Source organism: Mesoplodon densirostris, chromosome 8, assembly GCF_025265405.1.
Source record: "Mesoplodon densirostris isolate mMesDen1 chromosome 8, mMesDen1 primary haplotype, whole genome shotgun sequence".
Taxonomy (NCBI): domain Eukaryota; kingdom Metazoa; phylum Chordata; class Mammalia; order Artiodactyla; family Ziphiidae; genus Mesoplodon; species Mesoplodon densirostris.
This window is the reverse complement of record NC_082668.1, coordinates 56,143,303-56,162,472: the sequence shown is the minus strand read 5'-3', so window position 1 is coordinate 56,162,472 and position 19,170 is coordinate 56,143,303. Positions and strand designations below refer to the sequence as shown.

At 46.3% G+C, this 19,170-nt stretch overlaps 1 protein-coding gene across 1 annotated transcript in view; it reads left to right on the top strand.

Annotated features, from left to right (window-relative positions):
* Nucleotides 1-1,216: 1,216 nt before the first annotated feature.
* TMEM163 (transmembrane protein 163) overlaps nt 1,217-19,170 on the top strand; it is a 254,477-nt gene continuing 236,523 nt past the window's right edge. The window contains exons 1-2 of the mRNA XM_060107331.1: nt 1,217-1,418; nt 7,300-7,419. Of these exons, the coding sequence (XP_059963314.1) occupies nt 1,217-1,418; nt 7,300-7,419 (322 nt within the window). The remainder of the gene's footprint in view (nt 1,419-7,299; nt 7,420-19,170) is intronic.

Below are 19,170 nucleotides of genomic sequence, written 5' to 3'. Positions count from 1 at the left end.
ACAGGGTGCCGTTCCCCACAGTAGGCAGGCTTTAAACGAGGAATTGGCATTTTAGAGAACTCATTAAATCTGAAGACTGATTATACATAGGAAGGTGAAATCTAGGTTCGTGAATTTGGATGTTGCTATTACATTCTAGTTGAATCTGACAAATGGCCGATCCCCCCTGGGCACCTTTCCGAACTACACCGCCGGGCGTGGGTCCCGGAGTGGACTAATTCGCCGCCTCGCTGCGGAGATGAGCCCGACGGCGCAAAGGGACGAGCTCCGCGCGTTCAGAGGTGGGGACAGTTGGCCGCGCCAAGAAAGCCAGGGGAGGGCTTCTTGTAGGAGGGAGGCTTCCATCGGAGGCCTGAAGTACGGGCAAGACTCGGCTACTCAGAGGGGAAGTAGAGAGCTGGTGGGGGACCGGCTGGGACCAAGGCCTAGGGGCAGTCGCAAGGAGGGCGGGGTGGGGTCCAAACATCTTCTAGAACGCCCTGTGGTCCTAAGATACCCGGTCCCCTTAAGTTGGTGCTGGAAGGCAATCGAAGCTCCTAGAAGAAGGCCTGACACGGATGGGCTTGGGGGCAGGTGAACCTCGTTTTCCTGGGATGGGCGGTGAGGATGGCAGCCCAGGCAGGAGACCCTCCATAGTCTCTGAAGCCTGTGCGACTCCAGAGGAGAAAGATGCCAAATTAGGGCGCTGATGGCTTTTCTACTCAAGCGCGGCCTCAGGCTTCTCGGACGGTAAAGGAGTGGGGTCCGGGGTCGGGGGACGGGGCGGTCTCCTCTGGTCACCATCCCGCGGCACGAGTGGGGCAGGTCTCTCGTCACACCCTCACCAGGCCCTGACCCGGCCGCCTGCTAGTCACGGCTCTCCCAGTCGTCCTCCCACACCGCCGAGCCTCCGGGTATCAGGCCCGGCCGCATCCCTCCCTTCCCGCCGGCCTTGGAGCGCCGGCTCCGGCGCCCGGGCCTCGGGGCGGGTCCCTGCCGCACGCACCTGCCCCGGGGGCGGAGCGCGGCGCCGACTACTGGGCTTCAGGCTCTGCCACCCGCCACGCGAGCCGCGCCGCGCCCGCACCCCCCGCCCCCTGCCACCACCGCACCTCCACTCCGCGGCGCCCGCCCTCCCTCTCCGCGCGGTCGGTGCGTCCCTCCGCCTGTTCCCAGCCGCTGCGCCTCGCACTTCTGACTCGAGTCCCCGCCGCGCTCGTCGTCGCCGCCCCGCGCCATGGAGCCGGCCGCGGGCAGCGAGCGCCGCAGCCCCCCGGGCCCTGCCGTCCCGCCACCGCCCCGGGTCCACGCGCCCTTGGCCGCCGCCCCCGGCCCGGGCCCGCTGAGCTCCCCCGCGCACGAGCCGCTGCAGCCCGAGGAGGAGCGGCAGCTGCGGATCAGCGAGAGCGGCCAGTTCAGCGACGGGCTGGAGGATCGAGGTGAGCGCGCGCCGCCCCGGGTCCCTTCCCCCGGCCCGGCCCCTTCCTCCCGCCGGGCGGGCGCGTTGAGGAGCCGCTGCTCCGGGCCCGCCTCTCCCCGCTGGCGGGTGGGGCCGGGCGCGGGGCTCGGCGCCTCGGCGCGCGCGGGGGCGCGGAGCCGGGACTTCCCGCGAAAGCGCGGAGAGCAGAGGGCGGCAGCCCCACCTCCCTCGGCCGGCGCCGCCGGGGCCGCGGAGCCTTCGCCGGAACCCGCGAACCGTGCTGCCTCCTGGGCGACCCCGCCGGGGCCCGCGTCCTCCTCTCGGCCAGCCCTGGTCCCTCCGGCGCCCACTGGAAAAGTTTGCGGGAGGCGTGTGTGTGTGTCTCTGTGTGTGTGTGATTTTTTTTTTTCTTTGCTTTCGGAGCCGAGCGCTCCCGGGGATTGCGGGTCCCGCTCAGTTGGGAGGGTCCTGAGCTCGGTGCATCCTCCTTCCCCAGTCTCCTGCGGCCCCCTCCGGCTCCCCGGGAGAACTTCCCTCTGCGGATTTAGCCTCGAGGAGTCCCTCGGCGACCGCCCCGGCGAACAGGAGTCGGGTGACTCCCGACTCATTTACCCACCCAGTTTACGGTGGGTCACTGCCCCGCTGTCTCCCGTTGGGGGAGAGGCCTGGGACACTTGGATTTGGGCCACCAATCCTGGATGGATGCCACTAGAACCTGATGGTTCCCGGAGCGCCCATCCCTAGCCCCTTCAGAATCCTTCCCAAGACACTGGCCTGGAAGCCCGCAAACGTCCCTTTCCGGGGAGGCCAAACCCGACCCTCTGACCGACAGCTGATGCCCCCTTTGAGTTGCCCATAAGAAATGGGAGAGACTACCCTATTCATTCCTGTGTCTCTCTACATTCCTCTTTTTCTCCCTCTCTCGTTTCCTTTTGGCTCAGAGGGAGCCCTCATCGTAGCCACGTCTATACCTTCTCTGCTTCTTGCTGAATCGAAATCCAAATCGGCCCCCTCAGAGAGACTCGGTGGCTTTCTTAAACCCGGTTAGTGGCCGAAACGGGATTCTGACAGCCGGCCCTTCACGGGGAGCCGGCTCGTCGCCACTTCCACCCCCTGTTCTTGGAAGCCTTATTTGTTGGCTGCGGCGGATTTGTATATTTCAGTCTTCGCAGGTTTCTGTCCTATTCTTAGTATCTCCTGTACATTTTTATTCCGGTTTAGTGTTCGGATGCACGATCTCTTTCGTCTTAGAAATTTTAAACTGTAGCATGTGAAGCATGCAAACGGCAATTCCCAGAGAATCGGCAGGGATGCTCGGGTGAGAACTGGAACCCCTCCAGGTGCAACGAGTTCCGCGCCTATGTTGCAGTTTCTCCTCCTGTTTTCACCTAACTCGATTATCATTTTCGAGCTGATGATGGGTGACATCACAAGCACCCAGCAAAACCTCTTATTTTTAGTGTGGGTCGTGTTAATTACCTTTCCCACTATAACTAATGTAGCATTAAAAATTTTTGCATTGAAGAAAGACCGAACTCTGGGCTGGGCTTATTTTTGTAGCATTGCAGGTCATCTGTAAAAGCTGGCCTATTTCTCCCCACCTCATGATAGGAGGGAAAAAAGTGCTAGGGCCAGTTACTATTTAGTGCCATTTTGTAGCTCATGCTCAAGTGTAAAAGGCCCTTCTGAATTTATTCTTAAGGTTATTTTTCACTGGTCAACTGAATTTCATCTTCCATTATGTTATAGCATGAAAGTATTCACTGTTCATAAACTGTCACTGTGTGAAAGCACTGTATGTCACACACTGCCTCTCTGTTAAGATGAACCCTGTCCCCCAAAGAACCCAGCGCCATGTGGCATTGAAAGCTGAAAGTCAGTGTGACATTCATTCTTCTGTTTGACCCATTCCTGGCAGCAAAGAGTTAATGCTGAATGAGTCATTTTTATTAAATAAATCAGAAGCTTACCTAGGGAGGTTTCTTATAATATTTGGGGTTTGTGTTATTTTTTATTAACGGGGCTGCATTTTTCCAATATCGATTTTTTTGTATCCCTTGGGAACTGTTCCATTGCTGCTACCTTTTTCCTAATGGTGAGAGGATTTGGGGAGGAGGAGGCCTCAGCAGTTGCCTGATGTGTATCTCTACATCATGCCTGGCTTGCTTTCTTCGAGGCCTAAATACCTAACAATGAGTATGTGTGTTTGTGGTGGGTGGACACCTGGATTTGTACCTATACTTGGCCTTCTCTCTTGCCCTAAATTCCTTCTGAGCTATCAGGACCCTGTGACAGGCTCCATTTAACTTTGATCAAAGGCTTGCTTTATACAAATCTAGTGTTTGGAGACTTGAGAGGTATTTTTTCCTTAGAAGTGATGTGGGTTGGTTCCCAGAACCCTAATGAGCTCATATTGTCAGCCAAATGACATTGCAGTTACTGAGCCTTGTAGTTCAGGGAGCAAGAGGTTTGTGGCCCAAGACCTTTAGGGACTAAAACAAAAGATAGGCCAAGTTTGTCTTACGCATTTCCACGCCCCACCTTTTAATACCCACTCTTCTCCCCACAGGTGTTTTCCCATCATTCTGTCCCAAGCCTTAGGGCCCTAGAGTGTTACATGCTTCAGCATTTCCTACTACCTTCCCATCTAATGAATATACCCCTTCCTTCAGAGAATCCAAGCAGGACTAACTCTTAGGAGAAAGCAATTGGAACTAACTCATACTAGCATGGAAATGACTGATGGCTTCAATCTCCCTGCATATATTTGCGTCTCCTCCACCCCAAATAAGGTATCAGTCCTTCATTAATACAACCCTTATGCTTACTATTGCCAGGCCCAAATTACAAGTAGGTGAAATTCAAGTGAGATTAAAAATTTCAATGTGGAGGCCAACTATGGATAGGAAGGATCCAGCCCTGTGTGCAAATCTGAGGCCTGCCTTGGCTTCTGTAGGCTGTGCTGCTTTTCTTCTACCTTTGACACACAGCTTCCTGAACGCTTCAGGAATTCTCAGCACATCTCTGTGGCTTGCACGTGTGCGTGCAGCTAACACGGGGCGGAGGTAGTGGCACCTGTGTGCGGACCATTCATTTATGAGCTGGGTCCTCATAGGTCATTATACCCCACTCCCTTTGAGGAAGCACATACAGGGTCGGATCTGGGGGGGGACTACCAGTCCTGCTGATCAGAGGATTCAGCTGCCACCTTAGCAGGGCAGTGCAGCCCAGGTGAGCTGGCATCCCAGACTCCCTCCAAGGGGAGTGCTGGCCCTCTCTGGGGTGAGGCACATGATTGGTCTGTGCCGTCAGCTCCAGTCATGTTGTTGGAAACAGCTGGCCTTGGTAGGGAAAATAAATATCATGTGTTGGAATTGAAAACTCAGATCCTCGTTGTTTCTCTTAGAAAATTAAATCTCCATCTAGAAGAAACCTCGTTTTTTACCCCCAGGGGATGACCTCTCAAGATGGTTGCTGTCAAAGTACCCAGCAAATGAACTGCTTATTTGAGTCAGTACTTAAATGTTACAGCTTCACTTCTCTTGAAAATCAATTGGCCAGGATGAAAGAAAGATTTCCATATCATTTGGGCAAAGGGAAATAAATTATCGGGAGTCCCTGGGACCTGCTTATTCTGGGTTGTGGCTTTAACTGGAGTCAAGGGTGATCACAGTTGAAAATTAGAATGGGGTGTTTTTCAGCAGCTAGGGAAGCAGACAAAGGGACAGTTTGAAATCACTTGTACCCAGGGCACAATTTGATAAGAGAGAAGGTCTTTCTTTTTTCCGTCCAAGTGCATTTTTAAAGGAAGGTCTGGGGAGATTTTTACAGTGAGGTGATGGAGATGGAGTTTATTACCTACCTTTTGCAAATTCATCTACCTTTTGGTTGTAAATAAGTCTACAGGTTTCAATGATTAAAAAAATCTGTGGGGCCTTCCCTGGTGGCACAGTGGTTGAGAATCCGCCTGCCAATGCAGGGGACATGGGTTCAAACCCTGGTCCGGGAAGATCCCACATGCCGTGGAGCAACTAAGCTTGTGTGCCACAACTACTGAGCCCGCGCTCTAGAGCCTGCGAGCCACAACTACTGAGCCCACGTGTCACAACTACTGAAGCCCGTGCGCCTAGAGCCCATGCTCCACAACAAGAGAAGCCACTGCAATAAGAAGCCTGCGCAGCGCAACAAAGAGTAGCCCCCACTCACCACAACTAGAGAAAGCCCACACACAGCAACGAAGACCCAACACAGCCAAAAATAAAATAAAAAATAAAATAAATTTATTTTTTAAAAAATCTGTGGCTGTACACTGGACTCAGTAAGCAGGCTTCTCCACATTTCCTCTTTATTTAGGCCCTCTTCAGGGTGCTTGAATCTGGGTAGTTAATGGAATTGGGAAGTTTTAACAGGGTCCTTGTTATAATTTTTGAGTAGGATGCAGTTTTTGGCAACCAGAGGCTTAATGTGGTACCCAGTCAGTCTAACGGGAAGATGCCTTTTCCACAATGCTTAGGTGAGATTTGTTGCACACTGTGCCTTATTTTACAGGTGGGTGCTTAAGGTCTGACTACCAATTTCTTCATCATTTGGAGCTGTTGTGATGAGGCTGCTCCACCTCTGAAAGGTATATTATGGGTTGTTTGGCCAGAGATGTTGTCCTGTTTATGTAGAATGCCGGGCTGAGAGTTTGGTTCTTCATGCAGCTAAGAGGTGCCGTATATGATCTCTTTACAAAGGAGAAGAAAAAACATAAATCAAGATCGTGCTGAAGATGTTTTAGTCTTCAAGCTGAAGCTTGGGCATTGCCTCAGAGTCGTCCTGAATTTCTGTTGCTGTTGAGGACTCTCAATGTTGAAAGCATAGGAGACGAAATCAAACCTTTCTTACACGTGACCCACCTGGGAAGCGACCTCCAGTTTTAGCAGGTTTACCTCGCTGCAACATTGTGAGAATTTTTTGACATTTGACTGATACACAGGAATAGATACTATAGAGCAGAAAGAGGAGGGAAGAAAACGTGGCATGTCATTTACACCTGGTGGCTGTTGGTTGTGGTTAAAGAGAAATGGCCCTCCTTCTGTTAACTGTTGAGGGGAGGCGTGGGGGCATCTGTATTCCACAACCCCAAAACCCGGTCCGCCAGTTAGGGCCATGCTGATGGAGCAATGCAAATCAGTGCCACGCTGAGGAGCCCACATGCCCAACCAGATGTGGGCTACTTGTGCTATTTTTCTTTTGTTGTTGTTGTTGTTGTTGTTGTTTTTTGCGGTACGCGGGCCTCTCACTGTTGTGGCCTCTCCCGTTGCGGAGCACAGGCTCTGGGCGCACAGGCTCAGCAGCCATGGCTCACGGGCCCAGCTGCTCCGCGGCATGTGGGATCCTCCCGGACCAGGGCATGAACCCGTGTCCCCTGCATCGGCAGGCGGACTCTCAACCACTGCGCCACCAGAGAAGCCCCTACTTGTGCTATTTTTCTAAAGAAAAAGTCTCGTTAGAAGGAGCAGCACCTATGTGAGCCAGTGAGCCACAGGGGAGGGGGATGGCTGGGGTCATATGTCAGGTCAGGGGGTGGTAGGGTACTTTAGAAAGAAGACAGCTGCCATTACCCTTGGGAACACGAGCCATATATTGCCAGAGCCCAAGATCTTTCAAGAGAGACCAGAAAGCTTGATTTCTATGTGACTCTCCTAAATGTTAAAACACCTCTTGGATAACTGAATCACTTTGCCGTACACCTGAAACTAACACAGTGTTGTAAATCAACTATATTTCAATTGAAAAACCCCACATCTTGGCCCGCGGGCTGTCAGTTTGCAATCCTTGGCTAAGAAAGAATAGCTCTAGTTGTGGGTTTCTTAATAAGGAAATGCCTAACTTCCTTTTCTCCTTGTTTTTGTCAGGCTTACTAGAAAGCAGCACTCGGCTAAAACCCCACGAAGCCCAGAACTACAGAAAGAAGGCGTTGTGGGTCTCCTGGTTCTCCATTATTGTCACACTGGCCCTGGCGGTGGCTGCCTTTAGTGAGTATCTGGAGTCTTGCTGATCGATGTATGTGCTGGTGTTGCCTGTTTTATTCTCTGACTCCTGTGGGATGTGCTTTTGCTTTTAGCTGACTATCATTGATGAGTAAATTTTTTTCAGTGGTTGCATAGTCAGGTTGCTTTAGCAAAATGGCTTCTCTCCTCTGCAGAGGCAAGAGGTGGTTAGGAAGAAGAAATAGAGAACGGGACTGGGAGCTTTGGCTCTCATCAGTATGCGGGTTCGTGGCAGTAGATTCTGGCTGCCAGCTGAATAGTGAAAATATTCTCTTGGTGGATGCCTTCAGCCTGGGCTGACATGTGACAAATATACGTCCTTGAGATTCGTATTTTGAGCTTCATGCCACCAGATGAGTGCAATCTTTCCCCCGATTATATTTGCGTAAGGTTTAGAATAAAATCATCCGTACAGTTTAATGAAAGGAGAATGGGAGGGTCCTTTCTCAAGTTTTCAGTGGCCACGGAAACAAAAATATTTACTGTAATCAAGAAGAACTAAGACAACTGGACACATTCTGCCCATGGATGATCCTGTTTCCGTGTTAGGAAGCCCCATGACATGCGTTTTCTCTGCTAACATTTGCAGCCTATAGAGATGTATGTGTGGTGTTTATTCTTATTAATCGTGCAGTGATTCACAAGCTTAAGCAGTGACATTGAGCTTCAGCTCAACCTTGCTGGAAACCACAGTGTTATTTATTTATTTTCTTTAATGTTAGGGAAAAGAATGTATTTTGTGCATTTCGTGATTAATTTATGACTTTAACAGAAAGATCTATATTCTAAGTGATAAGTATCGTACGAGGGGTCTCATGTGGCACCCCACAGAGTAGGAGAAGAAAGGGCTGTGTCCGCCGGAAGATGCTGCCCTGTGTGTGTGTGAAATTCCATTCTGCACAGTTAGAGCTGCTGCTGGAAGTTGGTGTTGGCTCCCAAGAGGGAATATTAGAATTTGACCAAGTGCTCCCTGCAAAACTCAGCATATATTCCTGGAAGCAATTTATATTGGAAACACTGTACCATGTCTTGGCTTTTTGTTTTGTTTTGTTGTTAAATTTTTTTTTCTGATTCCTTTTTTTTTTAAAGGGAGGTTGCAATTTTAATTAATTAATTTATTATTTATTTATGGCTGTGTTGGGTCTTCGTTTCTGTGTGTGGGCTTTCTCTAGTTGTGGCAAGCGGGGGCCACTCTTCATCGCGGTATGCGGGCCTCTCACTATCGCGGCCTCTCCCATTGCGGAGCACAGGCTCCAGATGCGCAGGCTCAGTAATTGTGGCTCACGGGCCCAGTTGCTCCGCGGCACGTGGGATCTTCCCAGACCAGGGCTCGAACCCGTGTCCCCTGCATTGGCAGGCAGATTCTCAACCACTGCGCCACCAGGGAAGCCCTGTTTTTTGTTTTCTTAAAGCCACATATTTAGCAGCCAAGGATAATGCATTTCAGGGTAGAAACATTTACCAGTGAGCCAGAAATCTGATCAAGAAGAATTCTGGGAAGGGTAAGCTGGGACGAAGTGAGAGAGTGGCATGGACATATATACACTACCAAACGTAAAATAGATAGCTAGTGGGAAGCAGCCGCATAGCACAGGGAGATCAGCTCGGTGCTTTGTGACCACCTAGAGGGGTGGGATAGGGAGGGTGGGAGGGAGGGAGACGCAAGAGGGAGGAGATATGGGGATGTATGTATACATATAGCTAATTCACTTTGTTATACAGCAGAAACTAACACAACATTGTAAAGCAATTACACTCCAATAAAGATGTTTAAAAAAAAGAGGAATTCTGATTCCTGAAAATAGCTCCTGCTCCTCCTTTTTTTTTTTTTTTTTTTTTTAAATGCTGAAACAAGAATAACGAGCCTGATTGATGTCCCTGGAGCCCGATTGATGTCCCTGCAGGATAATTTGGTCGCGGTGGCTGGTGGTGGGATCGGAATCTGACACCATAATTTACATATGGAAAGAAAGAGGAATGCCAGGAAGGGAGAGGTGATTTATAAACAGAATAATAGTTACTCAGATGCGCGTCTGTGTGCCTGATAGAGATGTTAACGACTCTATAATGTGTTTGAATGAGGACCTGAATGTGAAGCAATATTGAACAAGTCTTTCCTTTGGGAGAAGAATCCTACATTTGATGTCTTTAATCTCAGAATAAGAACAAATTTGGAGGAAATTTTGGTTTCCCGTATTATGCCTGATCAGTTGAGTTATCATAAAAACTTTGTTCCATTTCTTATAATAGGAAAAGACTGTTGCATAATGCATGTGGAATTCGAATATTGCTTTGTGAGAAGCGTTCTGTTTCTTTTCAGAACGATCTTACCACTTTTTTATGGCAAGCAAACAATTTAACTCCTGTAAGTTCTTGCCTATAAAATGTTGGCATTGACATATACATGATATGATCTTTGTTGCTTTCTATGGTACATTCAATTTGTTCCCAAGTTGCTTTCAACTTGTTCTGGTCCAGTGAAACCAAAACACGTAGAAGATAAACTATATTTTTTCCCACTTTAACTACAGAGTAGCTTCAGTGTATGTGCACCTGTCTGTGTTTCGTATTTTAGGCCCTTGAGGTGGCCTGTGGCTGTGTTGTTAGCGCTGCTGGTTTTACTCTTTAGTTTCCTAAGTTTATTTTGTAATATGAAATATTTAAAAAAATTTAAGGCATTGTTTACATGTTGACAGGCCTTCGCTCAATCCTTTTCATAGTTTTGAAGGGAGAGAAAATCAGTAGAGATTAAGCAATATAAGCTGACTCTTGAAGTTGTGTAAATTAGTATTTCAAGGAAAATGGTACATTTCAGAAAGTGCAGTAAAAGTATTTTTTAAAAAGTGTCAGAAGGAGCCCCCAGTCTTATTCTCCAAGGAGGTGGTTGACAGAGAGATGGGATAAAATGGAATATGGTCTGGCTTGGCAAATCCCCGTTTTATCCTGTGAAATGGTCAAGTTGAACCAGTTAGCATTTTAAAGAGAATTGCTATAGAATGCAGTGCTTTGAGATGGCAGAGAAGTGTTCCGAGTGTGTGTCCGCGCGTGCGTGCGTGTGTGTGTGTGTGTGTGTGTGTTTCCAGGAGGTGATAATCATGGTGAAGAGTAGAAGACTGTTTATTGTCATGCCTTTTTGCCACTACTGGATGGTAAACTCTTTGGGGACAGGATGAACATCTTTACGTGGAATCAGTACTCAAGATTGTTGAATGAATGAACTGAGAGAAATTTTAAAAAGTGTTTTTTTTTTCAGTTAGGTGGAAGGAAAAGATTTCTTAGAAATAAATTTCATCTAAACATTTGTTTAGATACCAGGCTTAGGTCTCATTTATTTTATGAACAATTGAAATCTTGTCGAGACAGCTGGAAAATCCGACAGCCATTCTCTTGCTAAGGGCCCTGTCTTGAAGCTGTATCTGCAGGTTCAGTTAGAAACCCATCTTTATCTCCCCACCTGTCATTTTCTCTTTACTCGTAGGTGCTGATTTTTAGCTGAGCATCCTCTGGAGGAAGGCTGTTGTCTCTTTTGTGTTAGGAAATGAGGCTGCTGGATATATATAAGTTAGGGGGACACCTTTTCTCAGGGCTGGGAAAATTTGTATTTTTACATAGTGTGTACATTGCAAATAAAGACTGTTACCCTTTACTTCCTATATGCTTCCAAGTAATCAGGTATGCAGTGTTTTCCCAAATTAGTACTTTCCAAAAGACCATTAGATGAAACTAGCTTTGGTCAGTATTACTGAGTGATCTGTGACAAATCACTTAAATATGTAACTATGGTTGACATTCATGTGTCTGGTGTAGTTTGAAAAATTAGGTGAATTTTCAAAGTTTGTGACATGAAGGTATTTTGAGAGGAATATGTGCTTTGAAAGGGAAATGAACTATTTTTGATAATACTTGGTAATGTGATTTTTTGGACCTGCTCAAATGCTGATATAAAACCAGATGGTAATACATCTTGAATATTTCAGAGAGAGCTCTAGTTTAGCTTTAAAATTACTTCTGTTTATAATCGGTAGGCAGCATGGAAAATGGCAATCCTCTTATGAACAAACCTTAAAAAAAATCTGTTTTAATAATGAGGCTAGAAAGAGAACAGAAGTTCTGTTTCAAAATTCAGGGTTTTGACATCATTGATGTCTTCGTTAGAATGATTTAGGAAAATGCATTCTAACTCTTTCTGAGCTTTGAATGAGTGCAAGTTAATTTTTAGGCACTCAATACATGTTCTGTGAGAAATGAAGATATATTTGAAACATCCTCAGGGCAAAACTTTTCCTAAGATACACAGTTCTACTTTTTTTAAAAAAGTACTCCAAACCAAGATCTTCTCAGAAAAAGCTCACTCAAAAATTTTGTGAATCAGTAGATTTAAGAACTAGAAAATTTTCTGAAAGGAGTGATTTTATATTTGGGAGTTGTAAAATAATATATCTGATTTTCATATAAACTGTTGACCCTTAAAAATGGTAGAATAAGTGTACTTATTCTTTTTATTTTCAATTTGTGAGTCCAAGAGTTGAGAGATAAGTGAAATGAAATTACAGATTCTTCTGTAAACACAGCAAAATATGTCTGGGAACTTTTTTAGGTATCTCTCAAGTGACACATTTGTGAGGTGGGAAAGAAGACAGAAGATCCTCCAGTGGCTTTCTGGTGCCCTAAGAGTAACGTCTAAATAGTTACAGTGGGGGGGACTTCCCTGGTGGTCCAGTGGTTAAGACTCTGCTTCCAGTGCAGGACAGTCGGGGAACTAAGATCCCGTATGACCCGCAGCGTGGCCAAAAAAAAATTTACAGTGGCCTAAAACGTGTGTCCTGATCTGACCCTTGCCCCACTTTCTCAGACACCCCAACTTTTCCTGAGGATGCGAGTGGGCATCCTTCAGCAAAGCTCATCTTCCCATGGATCTCCAGGTGGCTGAATCCTCAGAGGGGGCTCCCCAGCCACCAGGACTCATCCCTCAGAGTAGTTTTACCCATCACACAGTGTATTTTCTTCATCCCAGTTTTCCCCTTTGTGTCCCCAACGCCATTGGATGATGACGTCTGTGAGGCCCTCGCCTCTCCTGCCTGTGTCCTTAAGACTCAGCCTCTGAACTATTTCCCTGAACCAAAGACTTCAGCACTCGGTTTCTATTCTCTTCATAGAATGATCCTTCGTGTTGTTTGCTGTTCTTTTTTATTCCTATTGATAAAAAAGTATGTGCACATTATAAAAATTCATGAGGCCAGAGGTACACGGTGCCAGTCTCTTTTCCATCCTAACCTCTCTCCCTGTTACTGCTCCTTCCGGACTATGTTTGTTGCCCATGTCTTGTATTTTCTTCTAGACATTCTCTGGGCACAGGAAGCCCAGATGTGGTGCCGTGCACGCTTCCCGTTGGTACTTAGGTTAGATATGGCGTCTTATTCTTGCTGGTCTTCCAAAGAGCCCGGCCTCTTCCCAAGCTGCTGTTTCTCTAGTGTAGTATGAAGTCCATTCGAGGTGGAGAGTTTTCCGGAACAACTTCCCAACCACGGCCTGCCTGGGCTGCTGAGCCGGGTGACACGGTGGGGGCAGGATGTGGGCAGGAAGCTTGTGAGCCACATCCTGGGCGTGCTGAGTGGGATAACTTGCTACCCGGGAGCGTGCCGGGCGAATGATAACCGGGGATGCTGATTCTGAGAGGTGGAAACCGGGAGGGAGGAACAGGCTGAATCGCAGTTTGGGTGCCTCATCCTGACAACACGCCCTGCCTCTGGGTTCCTCCTTCATATCCTCGAGGTCCTGTCCTCACAGGTTGCTGCCTGGTCCCCTCCCCCATATGCTGGCTCAGTGATGCCTCACGGACGCGGAGTAGTGTTTTCGTCCCACCCCTTTGCTTACCTAGAGGCTCCTCCTGATCTTGGCCCCACCTTCCTGGCTGTGCTCGGCTCCTCCCATCTCCCGGCCATGCCAGCCCACAAACACCCCGTGTAGTTCCCCAAATGCTGCGTCCAGCCCTGCACTCTCATACCTGTGCACCTGCTCTGCCCTTGGCCTCAGATGCCCTTTGTTCCTGACCCCCCGCTTTGTTTTCTTGCTAAATTGTACTTATCCCCCAAAACTAAGATGAAAGATCCCCTCTTCCAGGAAGCATTCCCTGACCCTCCGGGCTGTCTGAAATGCCCCTTTTGCCCATAGCCGCGTGGGCACCCAGCAGTCAGGAACGTGACACACAATCATTGTCGCTTTGTGCACTGATACACCCTCCTCACAGGCAGGGCGCCGTCTTCTCCAGTCTGCTTTTTCAGCCCCTAACACAGTTGGAGCTCAGATACTGGTTGGACTGGAGTAATTTTTGACATCCTCCTGCTGAGGCCACCGTGGCTGCAGCAGGTTGAGGATGTACATTTGCAGGTAAAGAGCTCCGAGAAAGGCACGACAGCGTTTTCAAGTGAATGGAAACAAGGGGGAAAGCCGTCTTCAACTTTGTGGGGAAGGGGGAGGGGGCATGCAGGCACCTTCTCTCCCCCTCCCCCTCATTCCACTCTCCCGCCCTCCCCTCTCCCTCTGCCTCCTCTTGGACCGAAGGATCCAGGGTTCTTTTGACCGGACTCGCTTGTGGCTGTTAGGAGAGCATATGTTCCTGAGTCTCCACGCTTAACATGAGCTGCTGTTTCCAGCCACGGTGGAGGAGGGGTCTTAGCAGCTGCTTGTTTGTTCTGCCTTCCTTCTCCCTGCATTCTGCACATAGCCTTTAATTAAAAGTATGGCCAGGGTGCATTTGCATGGGGGTGTCTTTGTCACACAGCGGTGGCAATGACTCAGGGGAGCTGGGCAGTGAGCCCTGGCTGGACTCATCTCATTAGGCTCGCTGGGTCCTTGCCCTCCTTGCTTGCGCCTGGGCTCTGCTAGGAAATGGGCCAGAGCCCTGTGGGAAATTCCTGAGGGCTTTTTCTATTGCCTCTCAGTCTCTTTCTAGGCATATTTGTTAGCTGGTTGGACAAGAAGGGGTTTTCTGGTCTGCTTGTACTCCAGGGCTGTGATTTGGTCCTCTGGGATTTGCGTCTTGAAGATGAATGTCTGGCAAACTTCTTGACAAGAGGTTATTTCTTGGTGTCCCATCCTGAGGGCTGAAGATGATGCCAGAGTGTGGGAGAGAACCCTCCTTCCCCCAGTAAAGGGACCTGTTCCTCACTTTCTGCCAACTCTCCCATGCCTATCAGCTCATCCTTCCTTCTAGCTGGTGGATGTGTTCATCCAGTCCTTAGCGAATTTCTGTTGCCTGTCTGCTCTGCTAGGTACGACAGAGAACATTAGGAAGTGGGACATGGACCTAGAGACTGTCATACAGAGTGAAGTAAGTCAGAAAGAGAAAAACAAATATGATATATTAACACATATATGTGGACTCTAGAAAAATGGTACAGATGAACCGGTTTGCAAGGCAGAAATAGAGACACAGACGTAGAGAACAAACGTATGGACACCAAGGGGGGAAGGTGGGGGGGGAGGGGTGGGGATGGTGGAATGGACTGGGAGATTGGGATTGACATGTATACACTAATATGTATAAAATAGATAACTAATAAGAACCTGCTGTATAAAAAAAATAAAATTAAATTAAAAAAAAAAAAGAAGTGGGACAGTCTCTTGGTCCCCTTGAAGAGATCCAGCCTAATGGGAAGGGGAACTCCGCAGATGTCAGAGCAAATAGTAGGGACTAGAGGACTTGTACCTTCAATGAAAGGATGGAGCAGAATAAACCCACTCACTAGCCTAGGAAGACCATAAGGAAGCTTATCTGACTCAGCTTAGCTTCTTGAGGGCTGGGGAGTGTTCCACTAGAACTTATAACCACGGGACTGACCTTGTGCAAGTTTGTGTTTGGAATTTTCATAGGTTGATTTCTTAAGAAATAGACCCTGAGACTGAGATTTACTGCAAGAGGTGTATTGGGAGTGGAGGCTGGGAGAGGCTCTAAGGAATAATATCTGAAAGGGAGCAAGGGAATCAAGATTGGGCAGAGGGAGAAGTTGAACTTGGATGCTGTTACCACAGAGGCTTGTCCCACAGGGACTTAGAAGCTGGAATGGCCCTTCAGAATTGTCTAATTGAAGCAAGGTTGTCAGAGCAGTCACTGGTGTGAGCTGCCCCACGGAAAAGTGTAACCTTGGGAGAGGCAGCTTCCTTCAGTAGAGGTTGGTTCCAGGAGAGGGATGTAACTGTGAGCCGTCAGCAGCCCTCATTCCTGGTGGCTTGAGGAATGAATGCTCAGGTCCTGAGGGAGGACCCAGGGGATATACCGTGGCATCCGCTTTAGGAGTTTACCCTGCCCGAGTAGCCTAGGAACCCTCAAGCTGAGATATTAACAGAGACGTGGCTCTAGGTCAGAAATATCCCTGGAGTGCCTGAAAGAAGCAAGTGTAGAACCTCAGGTAAGTCCCAGCAGCATCCCATGGATGACGCTCCACCAAAGATGAGCTCATAATCTAACAATAGGAAGCTTCTGAGAAAGGATCCACCATGACTAAGTCAGACAGCATGTGATTAGAACTCCCAATTCCAGAGAAGAGAATTACCTGACAAAATCTTTAAAATGAGTATATTTAATGAGTAGACAATCAAAAAGGAATCAAACACACGAAAGGAAAAGACACTGAAAAGTCCAAATGGAAAATAACCAAAGAAATATATATTTTTGTTGTTTTTATGGAAGCCATAACATGGATGTAGTTTTTTAAAATTTAAGAACTATAACAGTCCCCCACTCTCTCTCCTCTATTTCCTCCTTGTCCCCATCCTGGCAATCACTTTGCCTCTCTAGTTAGCTGATCCTTGCATTTACTTATATCTGTATAAATAACAGGCTTCTAATGCCAGCTCTTGAATTTTTGTCACTTAGGCATTATTTGTTGACTTCCCACCATGGAAGAAGATAATTTACTCTTTACCCTCCTGGTCCCACACAAACATGCTGACTTCTTGAATATCCATCCTTGCATAATAGTTACGGTTTGCATTATTATGACTACATAAATCTTGCTCACTGAGCTATATGGTGAAGAACGATTACTTCTTTCCTGCACCATTTTTTATTTTCTCTTGGTTTTAATATCTGTTTTGTTTAGTCCTATGTTTACTTTTCTCTGCATCTATTTCTTACTAAACTCTAATTCAGCATTTTTATTCCAACCTCAACTTCTCTGTAATATTTTCAGATGCACTGATAGTTCTGTCAGTTTTGTCTTGAAGAAATCTCTCTTGGAGCTGTTTGACATCCTCTAATCTGTTTGCCCTTTTTATTAGGTGCCCAGCTGCATCCTAGGATCACCCTTCACCAGGGATTTGGGCATTCCCTGTATTTTTCTCCTCTGCTGAGTTCCCCGTTTCCTGGATACCACGTTTTTCTCTTCTCTGATTGACACCCTTATCTTCTTTTAGCTCCTCTACCTAGGAAGGGGCGCAAGGGAAGGGAAGCTTTCAAGCCTGAAATGTCATTAATATATCCTGACACTTGACTGATGCCTTAATAGAAAATTCTCGGTAGGAAATAATGTTCCTTAAGAGTTTTGAAGTTCTTATTTCTAGAGTTACTATTTAAGTCCTAAACCTTTCTAAATCATAATCCTTTGTATGAGACTTGCTGCAGTAGGGTCTTTTTCATGAATGTATGCCCTTCCTTTCTATTTTTTTTTTTATTTGCCATTTATCTTTTTCTGTCTTTTTACTCTACATTCGGGGAAATTTCCTTCACTTTATACTCCTACGTTTCTATTGAGCTTTTTGTTCCTACTGTCAAGTTTATTTTTAATTGTTTGAGTGTGCCTTTTAAATAATGATCCAAATCTTGTTTTGTTGATCTTTTCCATAGACCTTTTCTTATCTTTCTGAGCAAATATTAATGATAGTTAAAAAAAATCTTTTTCCGGTTCTTGTGTTGTCTTCCTCCAAGGTGCTTTTTTTTTTTCCTGCTTGCCTTGGGTTCATGGCTCATGTGAGGAATTCTGTGAGTGGTGATCCTTGATAGTCTGTTCATATTAAGAGTGGGTGTTAAAAAAAAAAAGAGTGGGTGTTTACGCCTATGTTCATAGCAGCATTATTTACAATAGCCAAGAAACAACCTAAATGTCCATCAACAGATGAATGGATAAAGAAGATGTGGCATATATACACAATGGAATACTACTCAGCCATAAAAAGAAGGAAATAATGCCATCTGCAGCAACATGGATAGACCTAGAGATTATCATAGTAAGTGAAGTAAGGCAAACAGAGAAAGACAAATACCGTATGATATCACTTATATGTGGGATCTAAAATATGACACAAAGGAACTTACATACGAAACAGAAACAGACTCACAGACATAGAGAACAGACTTGTGGTTGCCAAGGGGGAGGGAGTGTGGGGGAGGGATGGATTGGGAGTTTGGGATTAGCAGATACAAACTATTATATAGAGAATGGGTAAACAACAAGGTCCTACTGTATAGTACAGGGAATTATATTCAATATCCTGTGATAAACCATAATGGAAAAAAAAAAGAGAGACAAGTAGAGTGGGTGTTTAAAAGCTGACTAGAATACACCATTGTAAAGCAATTATACTCCAATAAAGATGTTAAAAAAATAAAATAAAAAAATAATAAAAGCTGACTAGAGTTCTGAACATGTAGATGGACTTCCCTGTGGGTTGGACTATTTATTTTGTTGGGTGGATTCCAGTTTAATACTTCCTGATCTTTCCTCTTGGACTTCCCAGGTTGCCCAGAGAAGGGCTTTCTGATCTGCCTGGAGGGTAGACACCTGACTGCCTGAGTTTTGCGAGCTAAATTGAGGAGGAAGATTGAGATCTCAGCATTCTATTTGGAATTCTTAACTTGGTCTGCCGGTTAAGAGCTCAGTTTGGTTTTCCCACCTTTAGCTGAGTCTGGTGTTCCTCCAACAAGAGACTGTTGCACCTTCTTCAGAGAATAAACCTCTAGTGTCTGATAGGAGTTGGGGAGGGAATCTGGAGGAGTGGTTTTTAAATAGACTTTGAACCAGTCATTCTGTTTTCAGTCTTCTCTTTGTTACCCTGTGCCACCAATTGTTGTTTTTTCTTCTTCAGTGCCCTGAGTGTAAATTGGGTTGCCTTTTTGCTTTCACACAGCTGTCTTAGGAATTTGCTTTCTGGAGTCTGTTAAATCAATTACTGCTTGCCCATATGTTTTCTAGCATCTAAAAATACTTTCTGCTGCCTCTTTCATTTTCTTTTTCTAATGGGGTTCTCTTTTTTTTTTTTTTTTTTAATATATCTCTACTTTTAGTTTAGTGAGTTTTTTAGAGGAAGCAAAAGTAAATGTGAGGAACCATCCTGTAATATTTCCCGGGAAGTGTCAAATACAGTAATTTATAGTGAAAAATATACTAAGTGAATCAGAAACCAATGAGAAATAGTGAACCAAAATATAGTCTGAGGAACTTACCCAGAATGTAGCACAAAGTGATTCTTCTCTTTCATATTTTCTAAGAGACATGGAAGTTAGGAAAATTTCTAAAATAAATGAATAAGGGTTACAAAAGTAGAAAAAGGAGGAAATAGAGAATAGTCAGTATTTTTAGAAGTGTCTGAGGCTGTTTTGGAATTGATGGAAGTAGTGGAGTACATACATTTCAAACCATTACAGGGGAAAAGAATTAAAAACTTATTTAGTAGGCAGCAGGAGAAGTGAAAAAAAATGACACAGAAAAAGCAGAGAAATGGCAAAAAGTAGAAAGAAAT